This window comes from Triturus cristatus, chromosome 11 (assembly GCF_964204655.1).
Source record: "Triturus cristatus chromosome 11, aTriCri1.1, whole genome shotgun sequence".
Taxonomy (NCBI): Eukaryota; Metazoa; Chordata; class Amphibia; order Caudata; family Salamandridae; genus Triturus; species Triturus cristatus.
This window is the reverse complement of record NC_140594.1, coordinates 127,326,180-127,342,654: the sequence shown is the minus strand read 5'-3', so window position 1 is coordinate 127,342,654 and position 16,475 is coordinate 127,326,180. Positions and strand designations below refer to the sequence as shown.

The 16,475-nt window shown below is 44.3% G+C and overlaps 1 protein-coding gene across 2 annotated transcripts in view; it reads left to right on the top strand.

Moving 5' to 3' along the window:
- Positions 1–16,475, top strand: part of MLEC (malectin) — a 107,630-nt gene that overhangs the window by 11,624 nt on the left and 79,531 nt on the right. Inside the window, exon 2 of one of the 2 annotated variants that reach the window (XM_085634311.1) lies at positions 15,785–15,950. The exons of the other annotated variant lie outside the window; for it this stretch is intronic. Coding sequence (XP_085490437.1) covers positions 15,854–15,950 — 97 coding nt within the window. The 5' untranslated portion in view covers positions 15,785–15,853. The remainder of the gene's footprint in view (positions 1–15,784; positions 15,951–16,475) is intronic. 2 annotated transcript variants of the gene reach the window in all.

The window sequence follows — 16,475 nt, the reverse complement described above, 5'->3', positions numbered from 1 at the left end:
CCAATCAAACAGATATGCAATTTTAAACGTTACAGGTTAGTATAGCACCTAAAAGCAGAGTGCTGCTCACGATTATCTGGTCGGGTGAGCCCACCTGAAAGGCACAATTTTGGGCTGACCCTGACGGAGCGCTGGTCAGATAGAGAGACCAGGGTAGCCATGCTGAAAAAGCTACTTTCTATGTTCAGCGCAAAGAGCTCCATATATTGTGGAGAAAGCCGCAAAGAGAGCGTTGCGTATGGTCATCACTGTAGCAAGAAGATCCGCAGCGCGGGCGGTATTTGCTGGAGAGTCACATTGGCAGTCTCGTCGGATGGTGATGCTGAAGTGTAGATCTCGCATTGCCGGTTGTCGCTGGCAGCTGCTGTAGTGAAGAACCGGTTCACCGGAGCTTCGTTTTGGCAATCGTTGCAGGCGACAAGATCCTGGCACTAACAGGCCCGTTTTCAGTCACAAACAGCCCAAAACGTCAGTGTTTCTCCTTTTCCTCAAGAAACAGCTCATCTTATACCACAACAGGGGTCCATGACCAGGGAGGCACCTCTTGTGGCTCAGGAACTCGCTCTAGCAGAGGCCAGCAGATCTCAACCGGTTCAATTGTAGCAGGTCAGCTAGGTAGATAACATAGGCGCCTCTGAAGCTTAATGTGTCCCTGTAGCTCAGAACAGGACATCAGTCAGCTAACCCTTGGAGTCACTTCAGTCTGGGACGAAGGGCTCTGGTCCAGTCTTCCTTTTCAAGAAGCAGGGTAGTTCTCAAGCAGTAGGATGTCCTCCTTCTGTAGTATCCACAGGTCCAGGAGTGTAATGAATAGTGGGTCTTGGGGGGCCCATTTTTAGGTCTCGCCTAGGCAGCGCATGTTTCGTTTCTAAAGACATGCTTTATCTGGTGTATGGGCATTCAGCACGGCCATCACTTACGATTAAGAACCCACAATCGTACATTCTCTGGTCTTGCACCAAGAATTTGGAACGCTCTTCCTCCCGAGATCAGTTCTAACCCCTCTACCTCCTCATTGAAGAAACAAGTCAAATGGTTACTCCTGAATGACCATCTACAGCAATAAGCCTGAATGCCAGCTTCACTAACTTCTATTTCCTGTTGACATTCTTTTGTACCTCTATAAATAAGTTTTTAATTTGTATGTCTCGTTTTGCCCTGTAGACTTGCTGCTCTTCTGGTGGTTTACATGTCCCACAAGATGGGCTATTACATTTGTTCAATGTTGTAATTTGTGTCTTCCAAATGTTCCATGTGACCCGTTGCTTCTCCCCGTACCTCACAGGTCCCATGAAATGGGTTGTTGCTTGTTCTTGTTTTTTATTTAAATTACTTGGTGTTTGTACTCGTGTGCTTTTTACCTCACATTGCTTCCTTTCCTTCTTATAGCACTCTGATACCCATACGGGTCATATTCGCGCTTTTATAAAACTTTTCAAATAAAATAGACTGATAAGTTCCTTCATGCGCTTTTCCAAATCCCTTTGTTTTTATTGGTGAATATCTTACATTTGTCCCTCCTTTTGCTGTGTTGGTCACACCCTGGAGACTTCCTCTGTCACATGGATTATTTCACGATCCCCCATATACTTTAGTGTTGTGCATCACTTTTTCTTTGATCTCGGCTTGTTTTTTTACATTTCCTGTTCATGTTACCTGCTCGTTGCTCAGCACTGTTTGACATGTTTTATAGGGCATATGAATGGCAAGAGCATTATGGAAATAAGATCACTCCACTGCAACAAAATAAACAGTGTGATTCACAACGCCAGTAGCTCTAGCTTTCACAAATGTAATACTGATTGCATTGCAAAGGCTTGTTTTATACCTGGTGCCCTCTTTGAAGTGGGAGCATCTTCTGAAGTTTTCCCCCATGCAGATGTCTGGAATTTCCTGCCTTCCTGCCCTGGTCCCAGTCTGTCTTGGGGCACAATAGGCTAGTGGTAGGTGACGGCGTTACCCACCCCCCCATCCTGCTAGAGATGGCCCATCCTGCCAACATACACACCCTCTATTGTGCTGCTGTCTGGGGAGGGGAATACACAACGGTCACCTTCCAACCACACCTAGTTATTGTGACTCGGGGAACAAGCTGCAGACACCAAATGGCTAGGATATGAAAACGGCAACTATCTTGTAGTGATATTTTCCTAATTGTGACTTAAAATTTGACGTTACAAAATCAATATCTTCCGAACTTTCGGAAGGACCTGTGTGCACTGCAAGATGTGTTTAACAACACCTGAAGCAAATTAGAATTCAATATATATAATTTACAACCACATTTGTCAATGATACATTCAATCAGCAATTTATTCAATTTTTTTCACAACGAAAAATGTTTATTCCATTTATGCATGTATATATCTCACAACATCGAAAATCATATAATTAAATCATGATCAATACAACGTACAAGCTTTTTCGCATGTTTCTTGAAGAACATCATTGATATATGCTTCTAAGAGGTCCACAAAGGAAAAGCCTTGATGCCCTATGTATTTCGGTACCCTTTGTCCCTTCCTCAGGGGCCACTATGTACAAACAAAAATTAAAATGTTAGTTCCAATTTATATTCGTTTCAGGAATTTAATATCATCATTTCCAAAACTGGCTAGGAGGTGAAACATCTCTCATATTCAATGACATCACCCTGTTCTTATGCAGTGATCAACATGCTTAAATGACATTGTGCGTACCCTCTTCACCTCGGTAAGGAACAACTTTACAAACCAATTCACACCGTTGACGATAATCCAGTGAAATTAACAATGGCCGTATTTACAAACCGGTGCGCACCGCAATCAATGGAACAGAGAAATTAACGATGCCCGTATACAGAAATACGCACAGATGAAAAAAGTGGACCGGAGTTCCTACAAAAATGACAAAAAACAATTATTCATGCTGCCCACACAGCGAACAAGATTTCGGTCAAGATAAAGTACTTCCTTGAAAATGAAAACAGATCAACTTACTCAATGCTGTTTGGTAAGAGACAACGAACGACCGCTTCAAACAAGGAAGATAACGATGTTAATCCTACGGATGGAAAAATAAATGCGTGTTTAGGTATACACACATAGGTGTGCACCCCTAATCTGCTGCTTGATCATTAGATGTACATTGCATACCTGTATCTGCATCTGACAAACTATCAACTTCAACGTTCTCGACTCTGCTACTTTAAACTTTTGCTATAGCCACATACTACGGGCTAAATACCAAGTTCTTGTCGACGTCTAAGTAACATGGTAATAAAAATAGGACTCATTGAATCTACCGACAGCCATCTTAGAAAGGGTAGTGCTACTATTAAAACTTAAACTGCAATGCGTCTAGATACAGACGTAAAAAAAAAACATACTTCTCTAATGCCTTTGCAAACCAGGTACAAAAATATGGTATAGTATTCAATGTATATCCGCATGGTTATGCAAGTTAATGCTACCAAATATTTCATAGATACCAAAAAACATTGAGTAAGTTGATCTGTTTTCCTTTTCAAGGATGTACTTCATCTTGACCGAAATCTTGTTCGCTGTGTGGGCAGCGTGAATAATTGGTTGTTGTCACTTTTGTAGGGACTCCGGTCAACTTTTTTCATCTGTGAGTATTTCTGTATACGGGCATCGTTAATTTCTCTCTTCCATTGGTTTGTAAATACGGGCATTGTTAATTTCACTGGATTATTGGCAACAATGTGAATTGCTTTGTAAAGTTGTTCCTCACCAAGGTGAAGAGGGTACCACAATGTCATTTAAGCATGTTGATCACTGTGATCACTGCATAAGCACAGTGTGATGTCATTGAATGAGAGAATTGTTCCACCTCCTAGCCAGTTTTGGCAATGAAGATATAAAATTCCTGAAATTTAAAATAATTGGAACTAACATTTTTATTTTTGTTGGTACATAGTATCCCCTGAGGAAGGGACAAAGAGTACCGAAATGGATAGGGCAATAAGGCTTTTCCTTTGTGGACCTCATCGAAGCATAGATCAATGATGTCCTTCAACAAACATGTTGTGAAAAAGCTTGTACGTTGTATTGATCATCATTTAATTATATGATTTTTGATGTGAGATATATAAATGCAGTAATTCATTAAAAATATAATTTTTCGTTGTGAATAAAATTAAATAAATCGTTGATTGAATGTATCATTGACAAATGTGGTTGTAAATGATGTATATTGAATTCTAATTTGCTTCAGATGTTATTAAACACATCTTGCAGTGAACATGGGTCCTTCCGAAAGTTCGAAAGATATTGATTTTGTAAAATGTCGTAGGGACACAGGCAGTTCCCTCCACCTGTTCTGCACGCACTCGGTGATTACATTGAGTACACAGTTAGTAAACTCAAAATTTGGAATGCTCCTCTCCGTTATCTTTTATTAAAATTCGACATTACCATTAAAATGATTTTAAATTACAGTTCCTCAGACACCAAACAGGACTTTCCTAACTGCTCCCAATCAAAAGTTATTAAATGTAATCCACTGTTATCCTATGGGAGAGGTAGGCTTTGCAATAGTCAAAAGCAAATTTGAGAGTTTTTCAGTGTCAGAACATGTCCAAATATTTAATACAATGCTCCCCGCCCTATGGCCTATTTGGAGCCTACCACAGGGGTTACTTATTTGTATTAAAACAGAAAGTTTGGGCCTGGAGAAAGGTTTATTTTGCCAGGTAGAAATGGCAGTTTTAAACTGTGCACACAGGCTTCAATGGCAGGCCTGAGACATGTCATTAAAGGCTACTTAGGTGGGTGGCACAATAAGTGCTGCAGGCCCTGGGTAAGTGTACAACCACATTTTAGGGACTTGCAAGTAAATTAAATGTGCCATTTGGGTCTGAGACAGTTTTCCCATGTCAGGCTTAAAAAAATCCTACAAAATGTTACCAGACCTGCAGTTCAAGTGACTTAAACAATCTACTCCACCTAAAGTTAATGCTCTTGACTCATAAAGTGTTCTCAAAATTATATGACCCTTGGCAAATATTTTAATTCATTGAGCCATTTTCTTCATTATCACATATGTGAGCACCGTCAAATATGTAAGTTCAGCATGTCTGCTGTACAAAAACACTTTTTTTTATTTAATAGACTGAACATTTGCTCCGTATACCATTCAAATCTATCTAAATATAGGATACACATGACCCCTGACTTGCCTCCTAGTTCATTAGCAGTATTGTCATCAAGGCAGGTTCAGGAATGTTTCTCAGTTTGTGTTAAAAAAAAAACCTCACTTTTAATAAATATATATTTTTAAAGGGTGATGTGGTAGCAAACTGCCAATTTCAGTCAGCATATGTTCCATCGAAATAGCCACAAAACTATGGAGTAAAACCTAGCATGCGGTTTTACTGATCAAACAATGTTTGAAAATAATTTCTGCAAATATCTGTCATTGGCACACCACCAAGTAAAGTGTTCTGAATTGTTTTGCTCCTATTAAAATCTTTGTTTGCATCATACTTCTGAACTACAAATGATTTTCTAATCCTTGATATATTATGTTTGTACTATTCGTTTACAAGCTGTTTAAATTTTGTGTGTTAGAAAAAAAACTGACTGCCTTTTGTTTCACATTGATTGTCAGAGGGCTAACGTTAACACAGTCCTTTAGCTGCAAAAAGTGAAAGTAAACACCATTTTACAGGATAGGATAAGTAGCAATTAAAAAGACAAAACTGACGTTTGACCCCTGTCCTTGGACAGAGAACAAGTGTGTCAAGATAAAAACAAGATTTAAAGGCATCTTTTTTTGCTCATTCACTTTCTAAATGAGCAGAACACCTGTTCATTTCCAACTCAAGTTCACTTGCCAGAATGGACCGGTAAGTCCTAAAAAAATAGCTAGAACTATCAAATCTGACTCTTAGCAGTGGGCTACTAGATTTGTTGATGCCTTCATGTTTAAAGGAAAGAGCACAAGCCCTTTAGCACTGGTTAGCCGTAGTAAAGTGTGCAGAGGCTAAAACTAAACCAGGAGGAGTTATGGGCTAAAGTGTGGTAGAAGACTACTTTAATGCTTACAGGTCTAACACTTGTCCTGTGTGTGTGCTGCCCCCACCCCATGCCTGATTCTTCTCCACCCACACCTAATCTTTCTCACTCTCTTCCCATTTTGCCTGTCGCTTTACCTGCCCAGTTTTTTCTTTACATTTCCATTGCCTCAGACTTCCATGTTGCCCCCATAGCCACTTCCTCTGTTGCTTCCCCTTACATTTGAGTTCGTAAAGTTTTCTTAAGCCCAAGATAGCGGTCAGTAAGACCCAAAAAACTGAATGACGACTGTGTCATTCTGTATGCGCACACATGCATGGTGATGCATTTATGTACACATCATGCTCAGCTGAAATATGTCTTGACACATACATGCACGTCATTGTAGCTGAAAATGTGGTACATCGACCAGTCTGCAGATCCGAACACTGCAGATATAGGAAATATACACTTTTAAAACACCAATTATCAATTTCTTAAGATTTGAATACTTGACAGATTTAGACCAAACTGCAAAAAAGCCTTTGGTATGGCACAGACTCTGTACTCTTACCAACTTCAGTGTAAATCTATCTATTGGTTTCTGCAGTAGGAGAGAAGAAAAACTGATATAGGAATTTCATGTATACAACCCGCTAAAAAAATGATCAAACTTGGAATAAAGACCAAAATTAAAATGACCTAGTGTCAGTTTGTCACACAGTTCAAAACTTACTTACCCATTAAATACTACATTCCCTGTGTGCTCACCATCTCAGCCATTACTGTTTTGTATTTTATGCATCTAATCCTAAGTACCAACTTATTTGCCCACCTCCACCCCAAATCTAAGGTTTTAAGGTCTTGCCTGAGCCAGCGCATGCACAGCGAGACATTTAGTAAGTGGGTTTTCAAAGTGCTACCACACGCTTTTGCTGGCCTAGTGCTTGCGGTTACGCGCACGTGCAGCCGCCAGCTTTCAGTGCTCCATCATGCGCCATCTGGCTTTCCTCTCGCTTGCTGTCTGAACGCTCGTCCGCCCCTCCCCAGCCGCGTCTCGCGTTAATTGGAAACATATGCTGCTTTCAATTTCACCATGGCGGGCGCTCGCGCGTGCACCACTTTTGAAGCCGGACTTGTCTTGTTATAGTTAGTCACGTGCGTGTACCACTCGGTCTCTCCATTCACCCCTCACTTCTCTTCCCACTTTCGTCTCGCTCCCGATGTCTCCCTTCTTGTCTCTGGCTCCTGCCATTTCTGCTTTTGACCCTTTGTGATGTCTCCCTTCTTGTCTCTGGCTCCTGCCATTTCTGCTTTTGACCCTTTGTGTCTGTCCCAGAAGTATTTTCATTGCCCCATCTCAGTCATGTTCCCGTTTAACCCTTTACATAAAGCCAGCTTTATTCAGCTCAGGTCAGTGAACTAGCTCAGTCTCCACCCAATCTAACCCTGTGCAACAAGCTACCTTCATTCAGCATGCGCCAGTGCACCATCGCAGTCTTTATCCTGTTTAACTCTTGCGATAAAGCCATTCGTTCAGTATGCGCGTGCACCACTCGGTCTCTCCATTCACCCTCACTTCTCTTCCCACTTTCCTCTCGCTTCCGATGTCTCCCTCCTTGTCTCTGGCTCCTGCCATTTCTGCTTTTGACCCTCTGTCTGTCCCAGAAGTATTTTTATTGCGCCATCTCAGTCTTGTTCCCGTTTAACCCTTTACATAAAGCCAGCTTTATTCAGACCAGGTCAGTGAACTAGCGCAGTCTCCACCCAATCGCAGTCTCCACCCAATCTAACCCTGTGCAACAAGCTACCTTCGTTCAGTATGCGTCAGTGCACCATCGCAGTGTTTATCCTGTTTAACCCTTTATAGAAAGCCAGCTTTATTCAGCATAGGTCTGTGCACTATTGCAGTTTCCACCCAATGTAATGTAACTCTTTGGGTAAAGCCAACTCCATTCAGCTTTCCTCGGTGGACCATCTCACCCTCTAGCCGATCTATCCCGTTGCGTAAAGCCTTACATGCGAAGGTTGCTTGCTTTCATATATCCTAGTAGGATGTTCACACGTTTGTTGCAGAAAGTTGTAGGTAAGTCAGGGTGCAATATTATTGGAAAGATCTAGATCTACCCTTCGTCTTGTGGTCGGCCCCCTTTCCTCAACAAAGCCAGGGTGGTGGTGGTGGCAACTTATCTCAGTTGAGGCTGTGTCCGCCTCTGGCCTGCTGGTTGAAGAGTGGTTCTTGTTGCAGTGAGCGCTGTGCATCAGATTACCAATTGTACAGTGAGGTCCTCTGGGCTCCATTCAGTGCCTTTAATTAGGATTATGGAACATCTGGGAGGCTGTGGGTTCCTGTTGTATGCTAGACAGCCCCATGACTTATGATGACTCCAGGTACTGTGAAGTTTTCAGGATTATAATCATTGTTTTTGATTCGACAGAGACCTTCATACCATTGTTGTACGGTTGAAAGACTTTCGACTTTCTGTGCATGAACTAGCAAGGATTGTACAAACCCATCAGTTTACAGGGGTCTCGAAGAAGAACTTCCCTGTCCCATCCTTCTCTAACCATTCACTGTCACGCACACTTCTCTCTAAACCCTAGTTTGCCCTGTGTCTCACGTACATACACTGCTGCTGTATCACACACTCTCCTGTCATGCAAATAACAAAGAGAAATGTATTACATAAGCACATCAACATAAGACAAAAAACACGAGGACACTGCAGAGTGACACTAAATTACAACAGATAACAGGAAGACAACAAAGACCAACACAATTTTAAATGACAAAAAACAAAACACAATAGCATTGCTGCACTGCTTTATTGATGTAATATTGTCAGCTGCATTGTTCTCTGCTGTAGCTATAGTATTGTTTTGCACTTTAATCACTATGCCTGACAAAGTGGATGCATTGTGGTGGCATTTGTTGTTATCCCTGGCATATTACTAGCATACTAGTGACAGTGCACATTCTTGTAATTTTCTGGCTGACCACTTCATACGTTTTTTAATTAAAAAATACTTCTTTACTATCTAAAATTATTTCGTTGTCGCCATAAGAAATATATCTTTTTTAAATGAAAGCCGTTGTTTTCACAAACAAAGCATTTTTTATTTTTAAACATAAACCCATTATTTTTTAAGCATAATGGTCTAGATCAGACACATCCCAACAAGCATTGGCATAGCCAATAGGTCTCGCCTTTGGGACCTTATAAGTGTTTAACCATGCAACAGTTAATGTTGTTGCACCAAGGATATTGTGCTGTATAACTAAATACTTATAAGGTCCCAAAAGCGAGACCTATTGGCTATGCCAATGCTGCTTGTTGTTTGAGTCTGATAGTGTTACTGTTCTGGTGGTGCCTCGAGTCTGTCCCAAAAATTCTGTGAAAGGTTTGTGGAAAAGTAGGTCTGTTATCTTGCCATTCACTCCACCATTTTGTGCTATACCCTTCATGACTGACCTTCTCTCTCTTTCACGATCACTCTGGAGCTCCACTTTTGACCTCCCACATTCCTGCACGGACGCTCACACCCTGTTCATGCTTTGACCTGCCACAAACTGACCAGCCCATGCTCAACCAGTCGGATAGGGAGTTTCCCAGATGTTTATCGTCCTCACCCTGCACACTATGCCCTGCAGGCGTCCAACAGCTACCATCTGCAGGCCTATCAGGTTGACCTCTGCTTGCTGTGTAATCATTCCTCTCTCCTGTGCCCTGCAGGGGTCCAACAACTACCATCTGCGGACTTATCTGATCGACCTTTACTTGTCGTATAAACCTGCTTTTCGCCTACACCCTGCAGGGGCCTCACCCCTACCATCTGTGGACTTATCAGATTAACCTTTGTTTGACATATAATCATGCCTTTTTCACCTATGCCCTGCAGGGGCCAAACAGCCACCACCTGCTGATTGTATCATAACTGACCATTGCTTGTCTGTAAATTATTGGTGTTTGTTATTGTTCACCTAGCACGCACAGGGTGGGGATGAAGGGTATATAAGGTGCAGAAGCAAAGCACTCAGGAGATTGCCTCCTCAGACAAGCTGCGGGTGTCTGTTGCCGATGCTCTCTCTCCATCTCATGAGATTGTAATAAATATCCTTTCTCTCGGCGCTCTAGTGTTGGTCTCAGTTTGTATCCCGGACCCGTGGACGAAGGGTGGACCCTGCACCTTTGGGTGGTCCCCCAAAAGACCCCCCAAATCCACAATTGGCGCCCAAACGTGAGGCCCGATCAGAGACGCGGCTGCCCGGTTGAGGGGTCCAGAGGAGGAAGTTGAACGGACGGTGGTGGGGCATACCTAGGTGAAAAAGACCCTCGTCCTCGTACCCACCACCCCACCTTCACTACATCCAAAAAGACCCACGCAAGTGGCTCCGGTCCTGATTCGGGCCCCCGATAGACTTGGACGATCTTTGCAGTAAACAGACCGCCTGGAGAACGAGACAAAGGATTCTGGTAGGGTCGCTTGCGACACCATTTTGTTATTTGTTTGGTTAGCTGGTCTTCTTCGGTAAGAAGTCACTCTTTGCAAAGAGTGATACTGGGCGGGTAATGTGGACTTTTTGTCCGAACTAGAAATTTGTAGAGACGTTTTTTAACATAGAAAAACATGCCCGCGTTTAGTAAATTTGCACGATGGTTTGGTTGTTGTATATCTCGATCGAGGGTGTTGGTAGATAGTCAGCCGGCTCCCCTGGAAGGTACCTCAAGTAAGGATATGTACATAAAATACGGTATTTCTCCCATAATGTAGAATTCATTATGGCATAAATACACGTCCAAGGATAAAGAGACTCAGTGGCCCATATGTGGTTCTTTTGAATCTCACAAAATTGAGGCTGTAGAAATACAGCTCTTTAGACGAAGGTCGCGACAAGCTATGTTTGACGTCCTGAACCAATGGAAAAAGGAGGGAGCTGAAAGAGCGAGAAGGGCTCAGGCGAGGCTACAGAAAGAGGCTCGAAAGAGCGATAAACAGACATTAATAGAATTACAGCAGGAAAAAGTTGCATCCAATCTTGCGTGCACAGACAGAGAACACAGGTTGAATGTGTCTGGTCAATATCCTGTGCGTCATACACCACTAGCGCAAGCAGACCCCCATGAAGAGGAGCTTCTCCTCCATCCATTGCCACCACCGTACCATGTCCCTCCCCATCCTATCCCACGGCTGGCTGATGGAAATGTACCCTCTGAAAATGCACAACCCCTGCCTCCCGATCCCACTGCCCCTCCCGCTCAATCTGACCCCGAGACCACATCTTCTGCTCGATCCCACACACCCCGCATTACATCCGCACAGAAACAGGCCTTGGATGGTCTAGTTCGCACCTGCCTGGAGGATCTTTTCACCTCTAGCCAAGTCCGTGCTATCTATGAGGCCTATGCACCACCTCAAAAGGGCTACTTCCTTCAACAATTTGCTTATGAAGTTTTCTCTCTTTATGAGAAACGCCATGAAGTGACACCAGAAGACCATGTTAGAGGATTGTATCGTATGTTGACAGAGGGGAGAGGAAGTGCTGAGGAAAGCAACAGTTTGTTAGCACTCGCGCTACAAATGATGGAGGTTTTGAGGAGAGACCAGGAGGAAGAGGAAAAGCCACTAGTAATGGAGGGTGCGACTGGAGGTTGTATGGCACCAATAAGAGAAGCAGCTCCAGTCTTTGTCCCCGCTCGAGGGGCAGGTACTTCTGAGGGACTGGATAGTCCAGATGCCAAAAGTAGGACATTATATAATTGGGTGTACACTCCGTGGCTTCGAGCTGACATCTTAGCTTTCAAAAAGGACTTGCCTGACCCCCGGAAGAATCCTACGGGATTCTACGAAGGGCTGGACATGGCTATTACCACTTATACGATGGCACTGACTAACATAGATCAGTTCTTTGGGTTAATTCTGTCCCCAGATATTTGAAGACCCATAAGGAAAGTTGACGATGAGGCCTTGTTCAAACATAAGTGGGAGGATTTGACGACAATGGATAGGGACAGAAAACCAGGTGAAAGGCCTGCAGAAGCTATTTTAGAGCTGCCAGGTAACATAGTAAAAAAATTGAAGGCCACAATTCCAGCTAGGAAAGTAGATTGGACAGCCATCACTGCTTGTAAACAAAAATCTGAGGAAACTACATCTGACTACTTCTCCCGCCTCAGCCAGGTGTTTATTGACTATAGTGGACAGGACTTGACGACTGAGACCGGTCGACACTTACTAGTTCAGACTTTTGTTAAAGGATTGTCGCCACCCATCTCCACAAAGTTACAGAGTAGCGAAAGCACGTGGCCTGCTGCAACACCCACACAGATCTTGACAATGGCCCAATATTATGAACATCTGCAGAATAAGATAGAGGAGGAAAAAGATAAGAAAAAAAAAATAACTTCAAGAAAAAGTAATGCTTTCCCAAATAATCATCAGCGGGGGAGGAAACGGTAGAGGTCCACAGTATAATTATATGCCCGCAACTGCTGGAACACACCCACCCCCACGTCAACTGTCCCAGAACCAATGCGCATATTGTAAGGAAACCGGCCACTGGCGCGCAGATTGTCCTCTTTTACAGCTAAATACAATGGGTCGGGGAAGGGGGCTGAGTAGAGGTAGAGGAAGAGTCCCACCCTCCAACGGACAACGCCCCAATGTCTTCGATAACAATAGACAGGCTTTTGCACTCAAATTTTCTGGTGACCACTTCCCAGACAATGAATTTGCATGAGAAAGCCAGGGACAGGGAAAGGAACCAGTGGAACTTCCAGTTGATCAATCAGGGCCCTATGTCACAGCTTCAGTGGTTGGAACTCAGGGCAAATTCTTGGTCGACACAGGGGTCTCTAGAAGTGCCCTCTCACATAAGCAGATTCCTAGGGCGCCCCCTGTCTGGCTTATCGGTCACATCTGTAGGATTTGACGGCACGCCCTCCACCAACCCCCTTTCTACTGAGGTGCCCCTGGACATACAGGGGAACGCAGTGATGGCCTCTTTTCTGCTCTCCCCAAACTGCCCAGACAATTTGATGGGCCTCCCTCAGTATAAAATTTCTGCAGACGGCGAAAAGGCTCTCATGACTATAGTACAGGATATGATTGCAGCTGGGGTAGTTGAAGTTCAGTCTAACATTTGCAATAGCCCCATCCTTCCAGTTTTGAAACGTACATCCACTTCTAAGAAAATATACCGTTTTGTCATTGACCTCCACGCAATTAACAAAATAGTGGTCCCACAATATCCTGTGGTCTCTGACATAACAACTATATTGACAACAATCCCCTCAACTGCTACTACCTTCACAGTAATAGATCTAAAAAATGCCTTTTTCTCCATACCAATACATCCTGAGTCACACTATCTTTTTGGTTTCACCATAAAAAACAGATCGTACAGATTCTGTCGGGCTCCTCAAGGGTCTACCGAAAGCCCTAGCATCTACAGCCAGGTCCGTAAACAACAGCTCGACCAAATACAGTTACCACCCGGCGGTGTTCTCATCCAATATGTCGATGACATTCTTTTGGCTGCAGACACTGCGGCCCTGGCTCGCACTGCCTCTCTTACTACACTGCACTTTTTGGCATCCCAGGGCCATAAGGTATCCAAGAATAAGCTACAGTATTGTAGACAGCAGGTGACCTACCTCGGCCATCTGCTGTCTAAGGAGGGACGTACTCTCACACCTGACCGCATCCAAACAATACTACACCTTTCCTCTCCCACCACCCAAAGAGATGTTCGTGCACTAATTGGTCTCACTTCCTTTTGTCGCCAATGGATACCGAATTTTTCCCTCCTAGTTGAGCCACTCCTTGCTTTGTATACAAAAGACACACCCACACCTTGGACACATGAACACGACCAAGCCTTTCAAGACTTACGCCACGCTCTTTGCTCTGCACCAGTATTGGGCACACCTGATTACTCTAAACCCTTCTGCCTATACACCCATGAGCGCTCAGGATGTGCTCTCTCAGTCCTGACCCAAATTCACGGCACCAAACAACGCCCATGCGCTTACTTTTCGGCCACCCTAGACCCTGTGGCCCGAGGTCTGCCCTCTTGCCTTAAGGCGGTTGCAGCAGCGGCCGTCTCTATCCGACAAAGTGAAGGGATTGTGTTGGGAGCTAGATTGACTGTATTAGTTCCACACGCAGTCGACATATTACTGAATAAGACAGACACAACACCTCACTAGTGCACGACTAACAGGATACGAACTTGCGCTGTTAGCACCCCATATCACGCTAAAGAGATGTGCAACCTTGAATCCTGCCACACCAGATCCTGACATCCCAGACATTGCACATGACTGCCTCTTTCGAACAGAAGAACAGACTAAGGGACGGGTAGACTTAAAAGACACCACTCTCACGGAACAGGATGGGCAATTGTGGGTGGACGGATCTTGTATTAAACTATCAAACGGTACCACATCTGCTGCCTATGCCGTCACCACTACCAATACCATTGTTGAGACTGCACGCATACCTCAGAAATCTGCCCAGGCCGCAGAACTTGTAGCTCTCACCCGCGCTTGTATCCTGAGCCAGGATCTCGCTGTCACCATCTATACCGACAGCCAGTACGCCTTTGGAGTGGCCCACAGTTTTGGTATCCTTTGGAAGGAGGGAGGGTTCTTAACGTCACATGGTGCGCCCCTTCAGCATGGTGACTTAGTCACTGCATTGCTCCAAGCATTGACACTACCCAGAACATTAGCTATTGTTAAATTCAACGCACACAAGAAGGTCACAGACAAAATAGGATTAGGAAATGCATTTGCTGATGAGCCCGGGCTACAGCACAGGAAAGAATACACACCCCTATGTACATAGTAAAATCCCAAGCAGAGAAGTGGCATGATGTTAGACAACAGATCCGGGACATCAAGTCCACTGCCACCTCTGAAGAACTTCAAAATTCGGAGAAGGAGGGCATGCTTGATGAAGAAAATTGTTGGCGATCCAAAGATGCAAAACTTTGGAAATTGCCAAATGCTGATCTCCTCCCATTGTTGAACATGACTCATTTGCCAGCACACACCAATGCTGCCACCATGACTAAAATATTAAAGGAAGTGTGGGATAACCACCATCTCCGGTCTACCGCCTCCAGGCTGGTCCAACAGTGTTTGGTTTGTCTCCGCTACAATGTAGGTAAAGGGACTCTGGTACCTCGGGCAGGATATGCCATCCCTACATCACCTTTTGAAGTGCTGCAAATGGATTATATCCAAATGGAACGATGCAACAACCATAAATATGTTTTGGTGGTTGTCTGCGCGTTCAGCAAATGGGTGGAGGCTTACCCGGTTAGAGACAACACTGCCCTAACCACCGCCAAGATATTGCTGAAGGAATTCTTTCCCCGATACGGCCTTTGCCGAGTCCTATGGAGTGACAGTGGGAGTCATTTCATTGGAGAAATAGTCAAGCATATACTATCAGGATTAGGTGTTCGACAAAAATTTCATGAAGTCTTCCACCCCCAATCAGCAGGCCTAGTGGAAAGATACAATGTCACGATCAAATCCAAACTAGCCAAAATAGTAGAAACTATGGGGCTAAAATGGCCAGATGCGCTACCACTGGCCCTTCTATCAATAAGATCTGTCCCGCATTCCCACACCTCATTGACTTCGTATGAGGTGGTCTTTGGACGCCCAATGAACATCTGGGGCGCACCACCTGCTACCACATTGTCTGATTCACCTTGTGAATTGCTGAGTGATTATTTGTCCTTACTTACACAAACTTTGTCTTCCATTCATCAGCAGGTCTAGGAAGCATTGCCTGATCGATCCACCGGGCCGGGACATGCCATCCGACCCAGCCACTTCGTCATGGTAAAAAATTTTGCTCGAAAGAAGACGCTGGAACCCCGGTGGAAAGGGCCCCTGACAGTTCTTCTGACCACTAGAACGGCCCTGCGAGTGGAAGGTAAGAAATCCTGGATCCATGCTGCCGGAAGATCCCAAGCATCACTCAAACTGATCCTACCTTGTCCACCTACAAGGAAGTTCCAACGTGCGACCCCCCCCCCCCCCCCCCCCCCGTGAGTGGTCTCCCAGAACTGGAATTATTCAAAGATAACACCGTGCAACTAAAGGAAGATACAACCTACGCCCACGCATGGCCTCTGGAGCTCCAGCGACCGGACAGGAGAGGTGAGCCAAAAGTCGCAGGGCAGTAGTATTATCTGGAAGGGTGGATTGGTACTCCAGGTAGCGGGGTACTGAGAAGCCTAGCCAGGAGAAGCAACCACCAGCTACCGGCGACACGTAGGGCTCACCTTTCTCTCCAACAGCTGTACAGCCCAAAAGAAGACTGATTATGACAAACAAAGAAACCATTGAACTTTCCAACAAGAAGATAGCACTATGTAACAAACTGCATAATAACAGGTCAATAGCTTTGACGACAGTTCTCCTCCTCACTATTATCTTTGGCATCCTCTTCTGGATC